General features: G+C 38.4%; 1 protein-coding gene across 6 annotated transcripts in view; it reads right to left on the bottom strand.

The window, feature by feature from the left end:
- The window catches only part of PPEF1 (protein phosphatase with EF-hand domain 1), a 114,351-nt gene that overhangs the window by 4,564 nt on the left and 87,925 nt on the right, over window positions 1–21,862 (bottom strand). For all 6 annotated transcript variants that reach the window (XM_044936616.1, XM_044936618.1, XM_044936620.1 and 3 more), the window contains 4 exons: window positions 14,516–14,701; window positions 12,993–13,135; window positions 4,115–4,221; window positions 615–778 (listed from right to left, as the gene is read on the bottom strand). In XM_044936616.1, the coding sequence (XP_044792551.1) occupies window positions 615–778; window positions 4,115–4,221; window positions 12,993–13,135; window positions 14,516–14,701 (600 nt within the window). The remainder of the gene's footprint in view (window positions 1–614; window positions 779–4,114; window positions 4,222–12,992; window positions 13,136–14,515; window positions 14,702–21,862) is intronic.

The following is a 21,862-nucleotide window of genomic DNA, read 5'->3' as shown; positions in this document are numbered from 1 at the left end:
CATTAGCTTTGTTCATAGTGATGCTTTCTAAGGCCCACTTGACTTCACACTCCAGGATGTCTGGTTTTGGGTGAGTGATCATGCCACTGTGGTTATCCAGGTCATTAAGATCTTTTTTGTATAGTTCTTTGTATTCTTGCCACCTTTTCTTAATATCTTCTGCTTCTGTTAGGTCCATACTGTTTCTATCCTTTATTGTGCCTATCTATGCCCAAAATGTTCCCTTGGTATCTCTAATTTTGTTTCTTGGTATCTATACTTACTGGCAGTTAACAGGAGTGTGTTGAGGCTTTTAAAAAGTGTATTACATAAAATACAGATTTCATATCTGCTCTTCTGCTGAACAGCACTTAAGACAAGAATCACATATTTGACAGAGATTTGCTCGCAGAAACTTTTTCATCTCTTCTCATTTTGGCTATCCTTACAACACACAAATTTCCTGAACAGATCACAACGTACCTGGAACACCCCCCCTTAGCTGTTTTCCTAAGACTGCCATGCCCATCCACTAGCCAATTCCACTCCCAACTTTTCAAAGAACTAAGGAACTCATAAGTTGTCCAGAGGATATTCAGTGCCAGCCAGGTTTTAACTGGTGCTATTTCACTTACCTCTTTCACAGGTTTCTGAATGTGGACATCCTGGAAGCCAGACATGTAGTCAATATTTCCATCTTTGTCTGTGGTTACCAGATGAGAACTCAGTGATCTCCATGGTAAGTTCAGCCCCAAAACATTCTCCATTGAAAAAGCCCACTGGCCCATTGAAAGTTTTCCTAACAGCAACAACAAAGCCCATATAATTGGTTGATAAGTTGATTTTTAAAAAAGGCAACCTCATCAATGGAGCAAGCAGACAGCCTGGGTTTTGAGGTCTGGGTGCCTCTGCTACCCTTTATCATCTGTCTACCAGACCCCACAGCTCTGAGGGAAGATTAACTAAAGAAAGCCTTAGAGGTTCCATGGATCTTTTCCTTACTGTTATGGGTAAGTGATCAGAATTTGGGTATGCTAGATCTTTTTCCCTTTTTCTTACTAACAAAGTAAGGTATAATTATAATAGAAGACTTGAAAACACAAAAGGATATAAAAGATAAGATTACTTTTAACATTTGAGCATATTGCTCATGTCTCATTTTCTTAGGTAATATCCTTTCATCCTCTAATATTACATGTAGTATTTAAAAATATACTTTTGCTTTCTGATTATTAAAGATATGCTCATTTGAAAGGATTTTGAATAAACAGAAAACATTACTATTTCTACTGTTTTTCTATGTATATAAACATGGACATATATAAAGGTACAATATTTTATATTTCTTAAAGCCAAATATACGTTGTACCATATGTTTCATATATGTGTATTACATATGGCAACACACACATACACAACAAACATAGATATTCTAACTTGATTCTTTACTTACAATCATGGACATGCATCTATGTTAATAAACATAAACCTACATCATTCTTTTAATGGCTGTGAAATTATTCCATTATTTTCTTAGGATCATTCCTAGAAGTAGAATTGCTAGACCTAAAGGTATGTACATTTTAAGGCTTCTGATATATTTTGCCAAACTGCTTTCAAGAAAGAGTAGTCATTTGATACCCCCACCAAGACCATTCACCACACACTTAGCTGCTAAGGACAAAGGTTATTTAGAAGTGTATTCCTCATTTCCAAGCCCAAGGGGATTTTCTAGCTACCTTATGTAATTAAGTTGTAGTTAATTTCACTATGTCAGAGAATTTATTCTGTATGTTTCCAATACAAAATTTGTAGAGATTTGCTTTATGTTCCACTTAATGGTCAAACATAAATGTTCCATTTATGCTTGACAAGAGTGTATATTCTGCAATGTTGGATAGAGTTCAACATATGTCTTTTACGAAAAGTTTGGTAAACTTTTGTCTGTTTATACTTTCAGTTCCTGAGAAAAGAGCATTAAAATCTCCCACTATGAGAGTAGATTTTCCAACTTCTACTTGTTCAGTCCATTTTTGTTTTACACAGTTTTTAAGGAGACTATATAAATAGGTACATACACATTTAAAATGGATTCAATTAGAAAACTGAGTATTACTATAAAGTATCTCTTTATAGTTCTAATAATGTGTATCTCCTTGAAGTCTACTTTGTGTGATATTAATAGAGTTGTTCCCACTTTTTTTTCAATGTTTTGTATAGATCTTTCTAGACTTAAAATGAGGTTATAGCCCAATATATAACCTATATTTATATTATAAATTACAACCTATAATTAGTTGAAGATATAATAAGTAAAAAATGCATTTAACACATCTAACCTACTGAACAACATAGCTTAGCCTAGCCTACCTTAAATGTGCTCAAAACACTTACATTAGCCTAGAGTTGAGCAAAATTATCTAATACAAAGCCTATTTTATAGTAAAGTGTTGACTATCTCATGTAATTTATTGAATAATATACTGAAAGTGAAAAATGGGCTGTTACCCTTGTGATCACCTGGATGGCTGGGAACTGTGGCTCAATACTACCACCCAGCATGAGAGAGCATCATACTATATATTGCTCATCTGGGAAAAGGTCAAAATTCAAAATATGTTTCTCCTCAATGCATATGGCTTTCATACAATTTTAAAGTCAAAAACTCGAAAGTCAAACCACCATAAATTGGGGACAACCTGTACATATGATTCCACTGTCTATTGGCTTCTGTTGCAACTTTTGAGAAGTCTGATGTCACTCTAACTGTTGTATCTTGAGCAATGTGTGTTTCCTCCAGTTGCTTATAAGATTTTCTTTTTGCTGTTGGTGTGGTGCAATTTCACCACAAGTGTGTATAGGTGTGAATTTGATTTTATTTATCCTATTTGAGAATCACTGTTCCTCTTTACCTGTGAGTATGAGTTCTTTCAACAATTCTGGAAAGCTCTCAGCCATTATCATGCAAAATATATTCTCTCTTACAGTCTCTCCTCCTGGGACCATGATTAGATGTATATTAAACATTTTATTCTTAATCTAATTTTTTTAGCAATATCTAATTTTGTATTTAACCCATTCATTATGGTTTTTAGCAAGTTATTTTTATATCTATATAAAATAAAAATGGTTCTTTAAATCATTTTAAAATGCATACTTGTGACTCCATCTTTCATTTCTTTAAACATTTTCTTCCCTAGTAATTTTTACTTTGCATTTGATAATCCCAATATATGATATCCTTGGGAAACTAAATCTGTTGCTTATTGTTCCTGCTGACTCTCACTCATGCTCTCCTTGTTTGTTTGGGGATCTTTGGTTGCGACCTCATATTAATTGATCTCACTCTCTGGATATATTAGTGGCGCATATTAGGGACACTTCCCATGAACATGGGTTTACATTTGCTTGCCAGGAGTCAGGGCACTACAGACCTAGGATTACTCTGGTCACTTTGAGGATCTAGGCTTAATGTTGGAAGTCTCAAATTCAGCTTACTCATCTTTTCTACTATCCTACAGTTAATCCCAAGATTGACTGCCACAACAATATTAGCATTTGCCCCCAAGACAATCGAGCCTATGATGCTTGCTTGCTGCTCCATGCTCTAACATGCAGCTTTAAAAATCCACTAGCAGGGAGAGGAAATATAGCCTAGAGATTTACTTTAATTACTGTGAAGCTGGTAAATGCATTAAAATCCTGCATCCTCTAGAATCTGTCTCTTTTTTTTTTCTTTCTTTCATTTTTTTTACTTTACAATATTGTATTGGTTTTGCCATACATCAACATGAATCTGCCATGGGTGTACACGTGTTCCCAATCTTGTACCCCCCTCCCACATCCCTCCCCATACCATCCCTCTGTCTCTTAACAGGAGGACTTTCGAGAGTATCTAGTCTCACATACTACCAGAATAGAAGTCTAATTCAGGGTTGTTGTTGTTAAGTTGAAAGACGCTTATTGAAAAGGAAGAATATGCTTTTTTCCAAGCATATAATGGATTATATTTTATCTCTATCATCCTTCAGTGGTAAAAGTAGAAAACTGAGCTTTTAAGACAGCAAAGAAAATGAAAACTAATCTGTATAGAACCTGGTATGTTCAGAAATGGTAAGCATTAAATTTTTTTTACCTGATTTATTGCGGTCTTGAAGTTGGAAAGCTCGAATGAGGTCAGTTTTTCGTGAAATCATTCTCTCTTTTAACATCCTGATGGCACTACTTTCAATAGCATTCACCCTATATTAAGAAAAAAACTGTTAGGTGAAAGTTACATAAGTCATTCTGTTCTGTTTCATTTTAATATACTGTGTTGCCATTTACCAGATTCTACATTAAATAAGTTCCTTAACCTCACACATAACATATTATTAGGTGGTGAATGTGTTTATACGTACGTGTGCACATGTTTTGTGAAATTTTAAAAGGATTATCAGTGGTGTTTTCTTTTTGGTTTCAAAGATTCACATGAACAATTAGTGCATGAGAATGTCCAAGACAAGAAGGAAAACAGAGGGACTTGCTATAGAAGATGCTGGAATTTATCTTAACTTACTTAAACTAAAGAGCAGGCATTGACACAAGAGAAGACAGATACATACCTGAATAGAATATAACGGAATTTTCATAAATACAGCTAACTATATATGGGAACAAAATATATGATGAAGCAGGTATTAAAATTAAGTAGAAAAGAACAGTTTTTTAAAATGGGGGCTAGCATAATTAACTCAATGTCTGGATGCTAAATTTCTACCTCAGACCATTTACAAAAATAAATTCACAATAAAGGAAGAACAGAGGAACAAAGTAGTTATCAGTCACATATCCCTCAAAAAAGCAAAATGGCATACGCAAATCCAACCATATCAAAAATAACATCATAGGTGAATGGATAAATAAATTAAAAAAAAACAGAGATTGTGAGACTGGATTAAAAAAACAAGATCCAACTATATGTTGTCTATAGGAGACACACTTTAGCTTCAAAGATACAAAGAGTTTGAAAGGAAAAAGTATACCATGTAAACACCAACCATTAGAGAGTTAGAGTGGCCAAATTTATAGTAAACAAAATAGATTTTAAGACAAAAGCTATTACTAGAGATAAAGAGGGATATTTTATAATGATAAAAGAACCAATCAGTCAAGAAAATGGCAATAGCTCCAAATTGATCTACAGATTCAAAATAATCCCTATCAAAATCCCAGTGGGCATATTTTGCAGAAGTTGGCAAGCTGATTCTAAAATTCACATGGAAATCAATCTTAAAAAAGAAGAGCCAAATTCAACTCACATTTCCCAATTTCAAACTTACAAAAACCTTTACTAATCAAGACAGTATGTCACTCACATTAGGACAGATATATAGGTCAATGGAATACAACTTAAAGTCCAGAAATAAACCCATACCTTTATGGTCAATTGATTTTGGACAACTGTGTCAAGAAAGTCAAATAGGGGAGGGATAGTCTTTCTAACTGATGTTGCTGGGACAATTAAATATCCACATTTTAAAGAATAAAGTTGAACCCCTACCTCATACCATACACAAAAATAAACTCAAAATGAGTAAAATATAAATCAAATGTAAGAGCTTAATCTATAAAGATAATTTATAAAATTGGAAGAAAACATAGAATAAATTTTCACGACTCTGAGTTAGACAATATCTTTTTAGATACATCATCACAAGCAAAGAAGAGAAAATAGATATATTTGATTTCATCAAAATTTAAAACTTTGGTGCTGTAAATAATAACATCAAGAAGGTAAAAATACATCCTACAGAATAGGAGAGACAATTTACAAATCTTATATCTAATAATCCCTTCATGGATCACAGCCTTCTCATGGTGAAGGGGCTTGCATAACTAACTCAATGAAGCTATGAGCCATGCTGTGCAGGGCCACATAAGGCAGACAGGTCATAGTGGAGAGTTCTGACAAAATGTGGTCCACTGGAGGAGGGGATGGCAAACCATTCCAGTATTCTTGCCATGAGAATTCCATGAACAATATGAAAAGGAAAAAAGACATGACACCAGAAGATAAGCCCCCCACATCAGAAGGTGTCCAATATGCTACTGGGGAAAAGCAGAGGGCAATTACTAATAGCTCCAGAAAGAATGAAGCAGTTGGGCCAAAGCAGAAACAATGCTCCATTGTGGATGTACCTGGTGGTGAAAGTAAAGTCCGATGTTGTAAAGAATAATATTACATAGGAACCTGGAATGTTAGGTCCATGAATCAAGGTAAACTGAATGTGGTGAAGCAGGAGATGACAAGAATGAACATCGACATCTTAGGAATCAGTAAACTAAAATGGATGGGAATGGGCAAATTTAATTCAGATTACAATTATATCTACTACTGTGGGCAGGAATCCCTTAGAAGAAATGGAGTACTCCTCGTAGTCAACAAGAGTCTGAAAAGCAGTATTTGGGTGCAACCTCAAAAACAACAGAATGATCTCAGTTCATTTCCAAGGCAAACCACTCAGCATCACAGTAATCCAAATCTATGCCCCAACCACTGATATAAAAATGCTGAAGTTGACCTGTTCTATGAAGACCTACAAGAACTTCTAGAACTAACACCCAAAAAAGATGTCCTTTTCATCATAGGGGATTGGAATGCAAAGGCAGGAAGTCAAGAGATTTCCCAGAGTAACAGGCAAGTTTGGCCTTTGAGTACAAAATAAAGCAGGGCAAAGGCTAACAGAGTTTTGTCAAGAGAACACACTGTTCACAGGAAACACCATCTTCCAACCACACCTGGGAGGACTCTACACATGGGTATCATCAAATGGCCAATACTGAAATCAGACTGATTATGTTCTTTGCAGCCAAAGATGGAGAAGCTCTATATAGTCAGCAAAAACAAGACCAGGAGCTGACTGTGGCTCAGATCATGAGCTCATTACAAAATTCAGACTTAAAGTAGGGAAAGCCACTAGGCCATTCAGATATGACCTAAATCAAATCTCTTATGATTATACAATGGAGGTGACAAATAGATTTAAATGATTAGATCTGGTAGACAAGACTGCCTGAAAAACTACTGATGGAGGTTTGTAACACTGTACAGGAGGTGGTGACCAAAACCATACCCAAGAAAAAGAAATGTGAGAGGACAAAGTGGTTGTCTGAGGAGGCTTTACAAATACCTGAGAATAGAAGAAAAGAGAAAGGCAAGGGAGAAAGGGAAAGAACTGAATGCAGAGTTTCAGAGAATAGCAAGGAGAGATAAGGTCTTCTTAGTGAACAATACAAAGAAATAGAGGGAAACAACAGAATGGGGAAGACTAGAGATCTCTTCAAGAAAACTAGAGATATCAAGGGAACATTTCATCTAAAGACAGACACAATAAAGAACAGAAACAGTAAGTACCTAAGGAAGGAGAAGAGATTAAAAAGAGGTGGCAAAAATACACAGAAGAACTACACAAAATAGGTCTTAATGACCCAGATAACCACGATGGTACGGTCACTCACCTAGAGCCAGACATCTTGGAGTATGAAGTCAAGTGGGCCTTAGGAAGCATCACTACTACAAACAAAGCTAGTAGAGGTGACAGAATTCCAGCTGAGCTATTTCAAATCCTAAAAGATGATGCTGTGAAAGTGCTGCACGCAACATGTCAGTAAATTTGGAAAACTCAGCAGCTGCCAAAGGCTGGGAAAGGTCAATTTTCATTCCAATCCCAAAAAAGGGCAATGCCAAAGAATGTTCAAACTACTGGACAATGGCACTCATTTCACATGCTAGAAAGGTTATGCTCAGTATCCTTCAAGCTAGGCTTCAGCAGTATGTGACCTAAGAACTTCTAGATGCACAAAGTTGGGTTTTGAAGAGGCAGAGGAACCAGAGATCAATTTGCCAACATTAGTTGTTTCACAGAGAAGGCAAGGGAATTCCAGAAAAACATCTACTTCTGCTTAACTGACCATGTTAAAGCCTTTGACTATGTGAATCACCACAAACTGTGGAAAACTCTTAAAGAGATGGGAACACCAGACCACCTTATCTGTCTCCTGAAAAACCTGTATGCAGGTCGAGAAACAACAATTAAAACCAGACATGAAACAACAGACTGGTTCAAAATTGGGAAAGGAGCATGACAAGGTTGTATATTGTCACTCTGCTTACTTAACTTATATGCAGAGTATATCCTGCGAAATGTTTGGCTGGATGAAGCACAAGCTGTAATCAAGATTGTCAGAAGAAGTATCAACAACCTCAGATATGCAGATTATACCACTCTAATGGCAGGCAGTGAAGAGGAACAAAGAGCCTCTTGATGAGGGTGAAAAAGGAGAGCAAAAAAAGCTGGCCTAAATCTCAGCATTCAAAAAACTAAGATCATGGCATCCAGTCCCACCACTTCATGGCAAATAGATGGGGGGAAAGTGGAAGCAGGGACACATTTTATCTTCTTGGGCTCCAAAATCACTGCAGATGGTGACTGGAGCCATGAAATTAATAGATGCTCCTTGGAAGAAAGCCATAACAAACTTAGCGTATTAAAAAGCAGAGATATCACTTTGCCGACAAAGGTCCATCTAGTCAAAGCTATGGTTTTTCCAGTAGTCATATACGGATGTGAGAGTTGGACCATAAAGAAGGCTGAGCACTGAAGAATTGATGCCTTCCAACTGTGGTGTTGGAGAAGACTCTTGAGAGTCCCTTGGACAGCAAGGAGATCAAACCAGTCAATCCTGAAGGAAATCAACCCTGAACTGGGAGGACTAATGCTGAAACTGAAGCTCCAATACTTTGGCCACCTGATGCAAAGAGCTGACTCATTGGAAAAGACCCTGATGCTGGGAAAGACTGAGGACAGGAGGAGAAGGGGGGGCAACACAGGATGAGATGGTTGGATGGAATCACGGACTCAGAGGACATGATTTTGAGCAAAGTCCAGGTGATCGTGGAGGGCAGAGCAGCCTGGCATGCTGTATCCCTCAGGTTTGCAAAGAGTTGGATATGACTTAGCAACCGAACAACCACAATATCTAATAAGTGACACAAATATAGGATATATAAACAACTCTAACAATGTAATAGTAAAAACTGTAATAATTCAATTAAGAATGAAAAAAGGTGGGAATTCTCTGGCTAGGAATCAGTGGCTAGGACTCTGATTCTTTCATTGATGGGGCTTGGTTCAATCCCTGGTCAGGGATCTGAAATCCCATAAGTCACATGGAACAGCCAAAAAAAAGGAAAAAGGATCTGAAACAGACATTTCTCCAAAGACAATATACAAATGTCCAATAAGAACCAAAAAGATCCTCAAAGTCATTGGTAGGTAAGGAAATACAAATCAAAATCAAGACCTCACATCCACTAAGATGGCTATAATCAAAAAGATCATAACAAGGGCTGTCAAGGATGTGGAGAAATTGGAATCCACATACATTGCTGATGGGAATGTAAAATCATGCATTCCCTTGGAAAAGAGCTTTCAAGTTCCTCAAAATATTAAACATAAGAGTTGTTATAATTCTACTTTCAAGTATATACCCAAAAGAAATTAAATGTATAACAAAACCTTGTCCACCAAAGTTCAAAACATTACTCTCAGTAACCAAAAAGTAGAAACAATCTACATTTCTTAAAAAAATATATATATTTTATTTATTTATTTATTGGCCACGTGGCATGGAGAAATCTTAGTTCCCCAACCAGGGATAAAACCCATGCCCCCTGCATTGGGAGCTCAGAGTCCCAACCACTGGACCACCAGGAAGTCCTAATCACATTTCTGTTAGCTGATAAATGAACAAAGAAAATGAGGTCTACTGATACAATGGAATGTTATTCAGCCATAAAAAAAAAACTGATACATGTTACAAAGGGAATGCCTTGGAGGAGTGCATGGCAACCCACTCCAGCATTCTTGCCTGGAGAATCCCATGAACAGCGGACCCTGGCAGGCTCTATAGTCCATGGGGTTGCAAAGAGTCAAACATCACTGAAACGATGAGCACATGCATACAACGTGAATGAACCTCAAAAGCAGCATACTAAGTAAAAGAAGCTAGTCACAAAGATGACATATTATTTAATTTCATTTACATGACATATCCAGAATAGGCAAATCTATACAGAGAGAAAACAGACTGGTAGTTGACTAGAGTTGTGATGAGGGAGGTGATAATGATGAATGACTACTAATGGATACAAGTTGTCTTTACAGGATGGAACAAACGTTCAACAATTAGATTATGGTAGTGAGAAGGCAATGGCACCCCACTCCAGTACTCTTGCCTGGAAAATCCCATGGACGCAGGAGCCAGGTGGGCTGCAGTCCATCAGGTCGCTAAGAATCAGACACAACTGTGCGACTTCACTTTCACTTTTCACTTTCAAACATTGGAGAAGGAAATGGCAACCCACTCCAGTGTTCTTGCCTTGAGAATCCCAGGGACGGGGGAGCCTGGTGGGCAGCCGTCTATGGGGTCGCACAGAGTCAGACACAACTGAAGCGACTTAGCAGCAGCAGCAGCAGCAGTGTTACACAACTGGGTAAATATACTAAATATCACTGGATTGTATACTTTAACTTAGTAAGCTATCATGAGAAACGTTGGGCTGGAAGAAGCACAAGCTGGAATCAGGATTGCTGGGAGAAATAGCAATAACCTCAGATATGCAGATGACACCACCCTTATGGCAGAAAGTGAAGAGGAACTAAAAAGCCTCTTGATGAAAGTGAAAGAGGAGAGTGAAAAAGTTGGCTTAAAAGCTCAACATTCAGAAAACTAAGATCATGGCATCCGGTCCGATCACTTCATGGGAAATAGATGGGGAAAGAGTGGAAAGTGTCAGACTTTATTTTTGGGGGGGCTCCAAAATCACTGCAGATGGTGATTGCAGCCATGAAATTAAAAGACGCTTACTCCTTGGAAGGAAAGCTATGACCAACCTAGACAGCATATTAAAAAGCAGAGACATTACTTTGCCAACAAAGGTCCATCTAGACAAGGCTATGGTTTTTCCAGTGGTCATGTATGGATGCAAGAGTTGAACTGTGAAGAAAGCTGAGTGCCGAAGAATTGATGCTTTTGAACTGTGGTGTTGGAGAAGACTCTTGAGAGTCCCTTGGACTGCAAGGAGATCCAACCAGTCCATTCTGAAGGAGATCAGTCCTGGGTATTCATTGGAAGGAATGATGCTGAAGCTGAAACTCCAATACTTTGGCCACCTCATGCGAAGAGCTGACCCATTGGAAAAGACCCTGATGCTGGGAATGATTGAGGGCAGGAGGAGAAGGGGACGGCAGAGGATGAGATGGCTGGATGGCATCACCAACTCGATGGACATGGGTTTGGGTGAACTCCAGGAGTTGGTGATAGACAGGGAGGCCTGGCGTGCTGCAGTTCATGGGGTCACAAAGAGTCGGACACGACTGAATGAACTGAACTGAACTGAATATAAAATTAATATGGAGACATTTTTCTACCACAGGTGAAAATCCAAAAGATAAAATGAAATTATAAAAATGTGACTTCATAGAACTAAAGCAATATCACGACATCAACAAAATATATGTAACATGCCTGTAAAAGTCCTCCATCCCTCAAATGCAAAAAATTCCTAAAAATATATCAGAAAATGACAAATGGTCCAATGTAAAATGGGGGAATATGATAAACAGGAAATTCAAAGAAAAGAAAACACGATGTCCAAAAACAAGATGGATAAACTCAGCTGTATAAAAAAATGCTAATTAAAATAATTAGATTTATCATTTTTATCCATCAGTTTGTCAAAAATGAAGAAGGGTAATAAAATTGGAGATTAATGAGGATGTGGAGAAATTAATATGCTGTTTTCCAGATTGTTAACTGTGACTTTTTTGGAGTACCTAGCAAAATTTCAAACATACAAATCCCACATTTTAAAATTTCATGTTTAAAACAAGCACTAAAAACTTATGAATATGTGTATATATGTATGTACACATATACACACAGAGGAATGTTTGTTACAGTACTGCTTTTAAGTACAACACCCTGAAACCAATCTGGATGGCCATCAATTGAATACAATTTAGCTATCCATAATTGTTATGGTATACATATGGTATAGAATATTATGCATCTACTACAAAGAATGAGTTAGGTCTACATGTATGAACTCGGAGTGATGTTCATGATACAATCTTTAGGGAAAGAGTCAGTTGCAGAATAGACTGTGCAGTGTGATTCTATCTTTGTTAAAAAAAAAAAACGTATGTATGTTGTTTACTGCCTTTCTCCTTCCACTGGGATACGTTTTGATGATGAAAAAGACTTTTGCCTATTTTGTTTATTTCAATATCACCTGTGCCTAGAACAGTGTCTGACACATAGTAGGTGCTCAACATTTAAGTTCCATGAATGAGAAATTGCTTGTCTATTTTTGTAGGAGCAAGGAGGAGAGGGTGGAAGGGTCCCCTCCAGGCTATTAATTTCAGCTGCCTCTGCGGAAAAAAATTACTGAGAAGTACTGGGAGAGATCACTAACATTTTCTTTATACAACTTTGTTTTAGCACATCTAACAACAAATATATTTGTTTTAGAATACAAAAATATTAAAAAGATAATGTCAAAAGGGGAAAATAAAGATAAGGGATGCATGCCATCACACAGTGAGACACACTCAACTCCATCATACACACTTCTGGGTAGAGAAGGGACAAAGAGGCCAGAGCTGACTGGGTTGTGTTTGGGGGCAGAAAAGGCAAGAGCTTACGGGACTGGGTAGGTATAGAGACCTTCTTTTCCTTATATTCAATTAGGGACTGTTCATGGATGCTGACTGCTTTAGAACTACTGCTCTTGGTTTCAAATAAGAGCAGATTCACCACTTGGTTTCCAGAATTATTTTATTTTGTTTCTACTAGTGAGTAACAGGTAAGTTGTTTTCTTCAATCCCAAGGCTGCTCTTAGGCACTCTGGACTGGTTCTACGTGGTCACTATTACCAGAGCTTAGAAAGCTCCTTAGAGTATACACACCTTTGGTAAAGAGGCCTGAAGCATGTTGCCTTAGTTATTTGGTACTGGAAAAATCGAGGGGTCGTACCAGAACTCATTCTGATGTAAGCTCCTCGATTGCTACCTTCTTCATAATAATTAGACGCAGAAAATACAGTAATAACCTGGTTAAAGAAAAAGAACGTCAGGTTCTCAAAATGTCCTTCAATAAAGTCAGAAACAGCTTAATTCTTAAAAACCAAAAGTTATACAAAGTTCAAAATTTGTACAAATTATCAAAGTCTAATGGGATTTCCTGTGATTCCACTGAAGAGAAGCAAGGTTTTTAAATCATTGCCCCCATGAGTACTAACTTCTAGCCACTCATCCCCACAGTGCATGGCCTTGCAATCCTGTATTCAATTTCAGTTCCTTACTGCTCAGTTTTGTAAATTCCAATTTTCCAGCAGGGTAAAGCTTTTATTTTTCTTTCCTTGTGATATTTGACCATTCAAAATAAAACTTGTGTAATATCACAGTCCTTTTCTTTTGTCTGTAGCTGACTGATTTACAGGGCTCGGGGCCCCCATCAAACCAGTGCTTCAAGGTCAGAGAAACAGTGGCTAGATAAGGGACCATGATCACTCTGTTGGGAAGGAACCAGTCTTGGGGGTGTGATGGAAGATGAGGAGTCTTGGAGCATAATACTTGTTAGTGACAGGAAAGCTGATTTAGACTTAATCCTGCCCAAATGCACATGTCACTTCAGACAAGCCACTGCTTTTTTCTGTTTTTTTTTTTTTTAATTACAAATAAACCCTAAAGAATACTTGCCTTACCATCCCGCAAAGGATGAGACTCCAATGAATTAAGAGAGTTAAGAAAAGTGAAAGTGTTGAAATAGAAGGAAAGGCCATGAAATTTGGTATTTCTTTTTAACTACTGCTGTTCACTAAGAGAAAGGGGGGCATCCCAGGACAACTTGGGACCAGAAACCAGCTCCTCAGACCTCACCTCTCTAGCCTATCAGAAAGCACCGAAGAAGCAGAACACACTCCATTTCAGTGGTTGCTGCCAAACTGCCCACAGTGAGGGACTTGGTAGAGCTCCCCTAGTCAGTGAATAGAAGGGCAGTGCGTTTTGTGGCTCTGTTCTGCACAGGCAAGTACAAAAGGTAAAAGAGAGCAAGTGATTCACTGCCACCTTTCTGTGTTCTGGGAGGATACATACACTCTTCACCCCACTACTGGAGACTTGCCTTGCGATCAGCATAAAATAAAGCCTTTGTGTGTGTGTACTTAGGGTCCTGTGTCAGTTCCTATCGCTGGGATTAGGAAGATCGGGGAAATAAACCAAGTATCTCTTGGGGTAAGGGACAATGAGGCTCCTTCAAACAACCTCTGTGAACCCGATAGTCTCCTGTTCTTGTCTACCAAAGCATGGAGTTTTGTTCTGGGACTAGGGAAGACATCTTCCCATGGCCTTGAAGTCAAACATCCTGTAAAGAAAGACTAGGCCTCAAGGGAGGGATGTTGGTGAGGAAGTCACCCACACTGTTAGCTTACCTTCCCATCGTGGCAGATTTCATACCCTTCAGGCTTACATTCATGAGATCTAATAAGCATCTTCAACTGGTATTTATTAAGAATCTTGGAGGTAATGTCTGGTCCAAAGTAGCAGCCCCCTCCTCGGTTCGTGTTTGGGTAGCAGCCTCTTTTGTCTCTGGGATCACTCCAAAGGATATCGATAACCTTGGAACAACAAACTAGATTAGGCTGTCACTGACAAGTGAGAGTTTATCCTTCTACGTTCAACTTCTTTTCCAGAAACATTAACCCAAGTTATCACAAAGTCTCACTATTTCTCACCATTTCCTAACTCTAATCCTCTTTCAAAACTGTTTCATACTTACCTCCTCCATGAATCTTTTCCAAAATAATTTCAATGCCCATAGTCACCACAATCCCATTCTACTCATCCCCAGTAACCAAACACAGCAATATTTAGTAATCACGAAGAATCAGCCTTTGGGCTTTTTTAAAATCTACATTTTTAAAATTCTATCTCCATTATTTCACAATTGCTGAATCTACAAGCTCTTTTCTCTTAAAAAGAACTTCACTGCCATGTTCAAAGGAGAAAGTCATTCCCCACAATGAACACACATTTATTTGGTGTTTTCAATTATGTTCAAACAGGTATGCTAGGTCTCCCAGCTATGGTTTTGGCCCTGGTTTTTGTCCTGTTGAATAAACAGAATGAGAAGGCCTTTCCCCGTCACAGATATAGTCAACTGTTCATCCAAGAATAGCTTCTAAAGCATCGCCTTCACTTTTTGCCCCACCACCCCCTTGATGAGTTCATTCTCAGCTTCAGCAGTATATTTAGCCACTGACTGGTTTCCACAATGTGTTCTCTTGAATCCACAAGTATGTTATTAGTATAATATTTCCTTTTGGAGTTGAAACAGCAAATGCAGGCTGCATGATACTCAGGACTGAAGACCCAAGTTTCTAAGAATTTTTCATAAAATTTGGGGGCTCCCTGTTTGTACCTCTAATCTACATAAAACATTTCTTTATTTAAACATCCCCTATGGCATCCAGTCCTATCACTTCATGGGAAATAGATGCAGAAACAGTGGAAACAGTGTCAGACTTTATTTTTCTGGGCTCCAAAATCACTGCAGATGGTAACTGCAGCCATGAAATTAGAAGATGCTTACTCTTTGGAAGGAAAGTTATGACCAACCTAGATAGCATATTCAAAAGCAGAGACATTACTTTGCCAACAAAGGTCCGTCTAGTCAAGGCTATGGTTTTTCCTGTGGTCATGTATGGATGCAAGAGTTGGACTGTGAAGAAGGCTGAGTGCCGAAGAATTGATGCTTTTGAACTGTGGTGTTGGAGAAGACTCTTGAGAGTCCCTTGGACTGCAAGGAGATCCAACTAGTCCATTCTGAAGGAGATCAGCCCTGGGATTTCTTTGGAGGGAATGATGCTAAAGCTAAAACTCCAGTACTTTGGCCACCTCATGCGAAGAGCTGACTCATTGGAAAAGACTCTGATGCTGGGAGGGATTGGGGGCAGGAGGAGAAGGGGACGACAGAGGATGAGATGGCTGGATGGCATCACTGACTCAATGGACCTGAGTCTGAGTGAACTCTGGGAGTTTGTGATGGACAGGGAGGCCTGGCGTGCTGCGATTCATGAGGTCACAAAGAGTCGGACACGACTGAGCAACTGAACTCAACTGAACTGATGGGAGCTTCAGCAGTAGTGTGAAAAACTAGCTTTAGAGCTAAAGCTATGCAAACTTGGAGATCAAACCAATCAATCCTAAAGGAAATCAGTCCTGAATATTCTTTGAAAGGACTGATGCTGAAGCTGAAACTCCAATACTTTGGCCACCTGATGTGAAGAACTGACTCATTTGAAAAGACCCTGATGCTGGGAGAGATTGAAGGCAGGAGGAGAAGGGGACCACAGAGGATGAGATGGTTGAATGGCATCACCGACTCGATGGACATGAGTTTGAGCAAGCTCCAGGAGTTGGTGATAGACAGGAAAGCCTGGTGTGCTGCAGTCCATGGGGTCGCAAAGAGTCAGACACAATTGAGTGACTGAACTGACTGATGCAACCTTGAGAAAAATCTCTGGGTCTCATTTTCTTTAAAATCAGAGGTTTGGGCCAGATGACTTGTAAAGTATTGCAAAGTTCTAACAGACTTTTTTTCTAATTTTTCATAGTCAAATAGACTGTATTTTCCACATGTTTCCTTGCAGGGCATGAAGAAGCATGTATTTTAAGTTGTGCGGTTATTCCAGTGAATCCAAGTCAGATCTTAAAATGAAGACCATCTCACACCAGTCAGAATGGCTGCCATCAAAAAGTCTACAAACAATAAATGCTAAAGAAGGTGTGGAGAAAAGGGAACCCTGTTACACTATTAGTGGGAATGCAAACTGGTACAGCCACTATGGAGAACAGTGTGGAGATTCCTTAAAAAACTGGAAATAGAACTGCCATACGACCCAGCAATCCCACTGTTGGGCATACACACCAAGGAAATCAGAATTGAAAGAGACACATGTACCCCAATTTCATCGCAGCACTGTTTACAATAGCCAGGACATGGAAGCAACCTAGATGTCCATCAGCAGACAAATGGATAAGGAAGTTGTGGTACATACACACAAAGGAACACATTTGAGTCAGTTCTAATGAGGTGGATGAAACTGAAGCCTATTATACAGAGTGAAGTAAGTCATAAAAAGAAACACAAATACTATATATTAACACTGCTGCTGCTGTGTCTCTTCAGTCATGTCCGACTCTGTGTGACCCCAGAGACAGCAGCCCACCAGGCTCCCCCGTCCCTGGGATTCTCCAGGCAAGAACACTGGAGTGGGTTGCCATTTCCTTCTCCAATATATTAACACATATATATGGAATTTAGAAAGACAGTAACAATGATCCTATATGCAAGGCAGCAAAAAAAACACAGAAGAACAGACTTTTGGACTATGTGGGAGAAGGCCAGGGTGGGATGATTTGAGAGAATAGCATTGAAACATGTATACTACCATATGCAAAATAGATGACCAGTGCAAGTTTGATGCATGAAGCAGGGCACTCAAAGCCAGTGTTCTGGGACAACCCAGAGGGATGGGGTGGGGAGGGAGGTGGGATGGAAGTTCAGTATGGGGGACACATGTATATCCATGGCTGATTCATGTCCATGTATGGCAAAAACCATCACAATATATAAAGTAATTATCCTCCAATTAAAATAAATTAAGTAATCTTAAAAAAGGAAAAAAAGACCTGAAATGGCTGTCCCACTAAACCTGACCCATTTACAGGTTTGGTATTGAAGGGGAGCTAGAAATAAGTAAGGGGAAAGACAGTGAGGTGGAGAGAAAAGAAAAACTGCTCTAGAATACTAAGTATCTCGTCAGAACTGGAGAAACCCTGCACCGGGCATATCCCAAACACTTGAAGATGACTGATTTTTTGATGACTGATTTCAGTGAGAATTAAAACCACACAAAGAAAAGTAGTATCAGGATTCTCCTTTCTCCCCCACCAAATTCTAACACGAGCAGAACCCTACCTTACAAATAAATACAAAGAAATCTATTTATTTTGCTGGTGTTCATAACAAAAATAACATTTGCACTTGAAACTGAGTCATATCTGAATTTTACACCATGAATTCATGTTTTGGAGACATGATTTGACCTTGAATAAAATGAAAGTGAAAACATGGAACACAAGGAGGTGCATTTTATAAGGAGAGAATTAACTTCTAAATTCCTACCTGAGATGCAAGCCATTTACAGCCAAAATTACCCCAGGAAAACATTCTAAATTACTCTTAAAGCACATTATACATGATTTTGTATACAAAACCTTATACAAACATAGGGATGTGTGAACATTTTATATATGTGATAATGTACAATATATGATGAATTATATGAAACTACAATTTTACACTTTTTTCTTTTTGCCAGATGCATATAGCTGAAATCTACATAAATTAAATGTACATATGCTGGAACTCTGTTGAACTAGAATAAGCACTGGCCATGAAAAGCTCTTCAGGTGTCACCTGTGTCACTTGGGAACCTACTCGGGCCTTAGCTGACTCCTCAACGAAATGAGGAAGATAGAGGTAACATTCACTTTTCTTTGGTTCAAAATCATAAAGGGTCATAAGGGGTATTAATTTCATAAAAGTGAGCTTCTTCAGAATCATCCATTCAATGAATTCTACAAGTCTTTTCTTTGTCAAGAATTCATCCACTTGACTAGGTTTACCCAGTCCGTGACCACAATACAGATCTAACTCTGAGGCTCACAAAGAATGCTATAAAGGGCCCTTTGCTGGTGAAACAAATTCCTCTCTCTTCTCAACAACATCGTCTCCTCTGAAATGCAAGGGCCTTTGGGGTGGTGAGGGCATGAAAGAGTATTTACAACATTTCATCCTGAAAATTTTCAAACTAAAAATTGTAAAGGTTCTACTTTTATATGACCTGGTCAACAAAACTATTTGTGTCTCAGCCTTTAAACCTCTTAAATCCAAAATATTTCCTGCAAGAAGTGTCCCATATCTGTCTACAGTTTTAAGTAATCCTGTTTTCAAAAGTATGCTTTGGGGATAGATACTAGCTCGGAAAGATATATTGAAAAGCTTCTCTTCTAAGACACTAATACTGTAGATTCACTTCTGTATGTTCTGTTAGTTATGTGTCTTCCTTCCAGCTTTTGAACATGCCATTTTAAAAGCTGTGCTCATCACAAACCTTCCAGCAGGTACCTAGATGTCGTCAGAGGCCTACTCCTGTCTACTCATCACCTCGTTGAACAAGGGGAGACTAGAGTAGTTCATTTCTTTCCTGAGACCTCCTACCACTCTTGTCATCTTTCCCTTCAGAAAAAGAGCATGGGCATTAAAGTCAAGCCTGGGATCAAATCCTGCTCAAATCAAATCCAGTGGCTAGCCAAGTGACTACAAAATTTAAATTGCAACTATTTAAAATTACAACTCTGTCCCCTACACCTCAAGTTCATGGTTTCTCCTAACCTTGTTCTAGTTTGAATTTTTTCCACAGAACGTCTCACTTAACATATTTACTTACTATTATATAATTATATATGTAATATAAATAACATGACTTCATATATACATATATATTTATGTTATTTAGCTCCTACACCTAGAACATGAACTCCATGAGGGAATAGATCTGAGTTCAATTACTTTCTCAAAAGCTTAGAACAGTCCCTGACACAGAGTAGGTACTCAACAAATACTTGTTAAGCAAATTAAGAGAAGGGAGTCATTCAGGATATAAATAATTAAAATTATTTTTTAAACCTTTCTGGCCTCCTCCTTCTTACACATCTGTCCTAAAGAGGTTACGCTTGTTTCTATATGATGACTCAGCTTTGAGTACACACATTCCCCCCACATCTCAGGGAATATAAGATGAAACTTACATTATAGTCCTCTGCCAGGAATCATGCACTTCCATGATTATGGAACAAACAGCCTATGATCTTTATTGCAATACGGCCCATAGATATTAAGAAATAAAGCAATTGTGTTTTTAATCTGAAAATTTCAACTCTATCTAACTAAAGTATGCATGACCATGACATACCAACAAATGAGGAAAAAAAATTAAAGATACAATTGAAATTATTAACAAATTGGGAATGAAATCCTGGTCAATTTTACCCTGTGTCAGTTCCAGTCATGTACACTGAGTCTGTAAGATGCCTCATCTATGTTGTTGGAATGAGGGGAGGTTCTATTATAGAATAATGGTCACCAGTTTCCTCCCTCCCACTTCTTAAGGCTCCATTCCTCTATAATTCTAACTCATCCAGGCTTCCAGATGTCATGATTTTCTTCTTGTGCAACTCCAATCTTTTTGGCATCATCCTTTTTATTCACCATAACCTTTGTTCTTTGGATTATGGATATCAAAATTTAAGGAGGCATCCTTTCCTACTTGCTGTAGGACGCCTCTTATACTTGGTTTGACTTTTAAATATTTTGGATGCACAAGTCAGTGATGAATTCTATTTCTCCCTTACCATCTCTTCCCTCTCCCTCTCTATCCTCCCTCTTCTCCTCCTCCTTATTGATTAGACTGTGTTTTACATTTTCTAGAAATCATATTTTCAGAAATCACATTTTAGGTCAACATTTTCAGCAATCAAGGTATAAGGGTACAGAATCAAGAAATGAAGACTTCTTGGAAGTAAGCAATTAGAAGAAGGCTGCTGCTGTTGCTGCTAAGTCTCTTTAGTCTAGCAGTTTCATAATACTAGTAGCAAGAAGAGACCAGCTAGACGTTTAATTGATAGAATTAGGGAAAGGAACAGATGAGAAAGAACCTGCTAAGGGCCAGAACAAGACTTGATGATTGTCAACACTCTCTTTCCTGCAAAGGAGTTCAATTTTAATGTAATCAGATTGTGGAACTATTTTGTGAGCCCCAGGGCATTATTAAAAACAATAGCACAATCAGCTAGCAATTAGTGAAGGCTAATACTGGGTCTGATACAAAAAGAGGCAGATGGACCAAAGCTTAAAGGAGAAATCAGGGGAAAAGATAGTTGAAGAGAGCCTAGCTAAAGCTACAACCATCCATGGTAGTCAGGGAAACTGTGTACCTGCCCAAGGCAAGACCTCATGACGCATGACATCAGAAGCTACACACTGAAAAGGAACAGACTTCACCAAATTAGTCCAGACAAGCCAGTAAACAAATAAATGAGCAAAAAAAAAAACAAGTAACAACAAGCCCCAGAGGAGCATGGGAATAATTAAAGTTACTGCTGCTGCTGTTGCTGCTAAGTCGCTTCAGTCGTGTCCGACTCTGTGCGACCCCATAGAAAGTTACTATATTGCCTAAAATATCCAGTTTTCAACAAAAAATTACAAAACATGCAAGAAAAAAATTTCACAGGGAAAACTAAGCAGACAATAAGCCTTTGAGGATTAGGAGTAGACAACAAACTGTGGAAAATTCTTAAAGAGATGGGAATACCATACCACCTGACCTGCCTCTTGAGAAATCGGTATGCAGGTCAGGAAGCAACAGTTAGAACTGGACATGGAACAACAGACTGGTTCCAAATAGGAAAAGGAGTACATCAAGGCTGTATATTGTCACCCTGTTTATTTAACTTACATGCACAGTACATCATGAGGAATGCTGGGCTAGATGAAGCACAAGCTGGAATCAAGGTTGACGGGAGAAATATCAATAACCTCAGATATGCAGATGACACCACCCTTATGGCAGAAAGCAAAGAAGAACTAAAGAGCCTCTTGATGAAAGTGAAAGAGGAGAGTGAAAAAGTTGGCTTAAAACTCAACATTCAGA

This window comes from Bubalus bubalis, chromosome X (genome assembly GCF_019923935.1).
Source record: "Bubalus bubalis isolate 160015118507 breed Murrah chromosome X, NDDB_SH_1, whole genome shotgun sequence".
Lineage (NCBI taxonomy): Eukaryota > Metazoa > Chordata > Mammalia > Artiodactyla > Bovidae > Bubalus > Bubalus bubalis.
The sequence above is the reverse complement of the archived record's forward strand: the minus strand, read 5'-3'. Positions and strand labels throughout refer to the sequence as shown.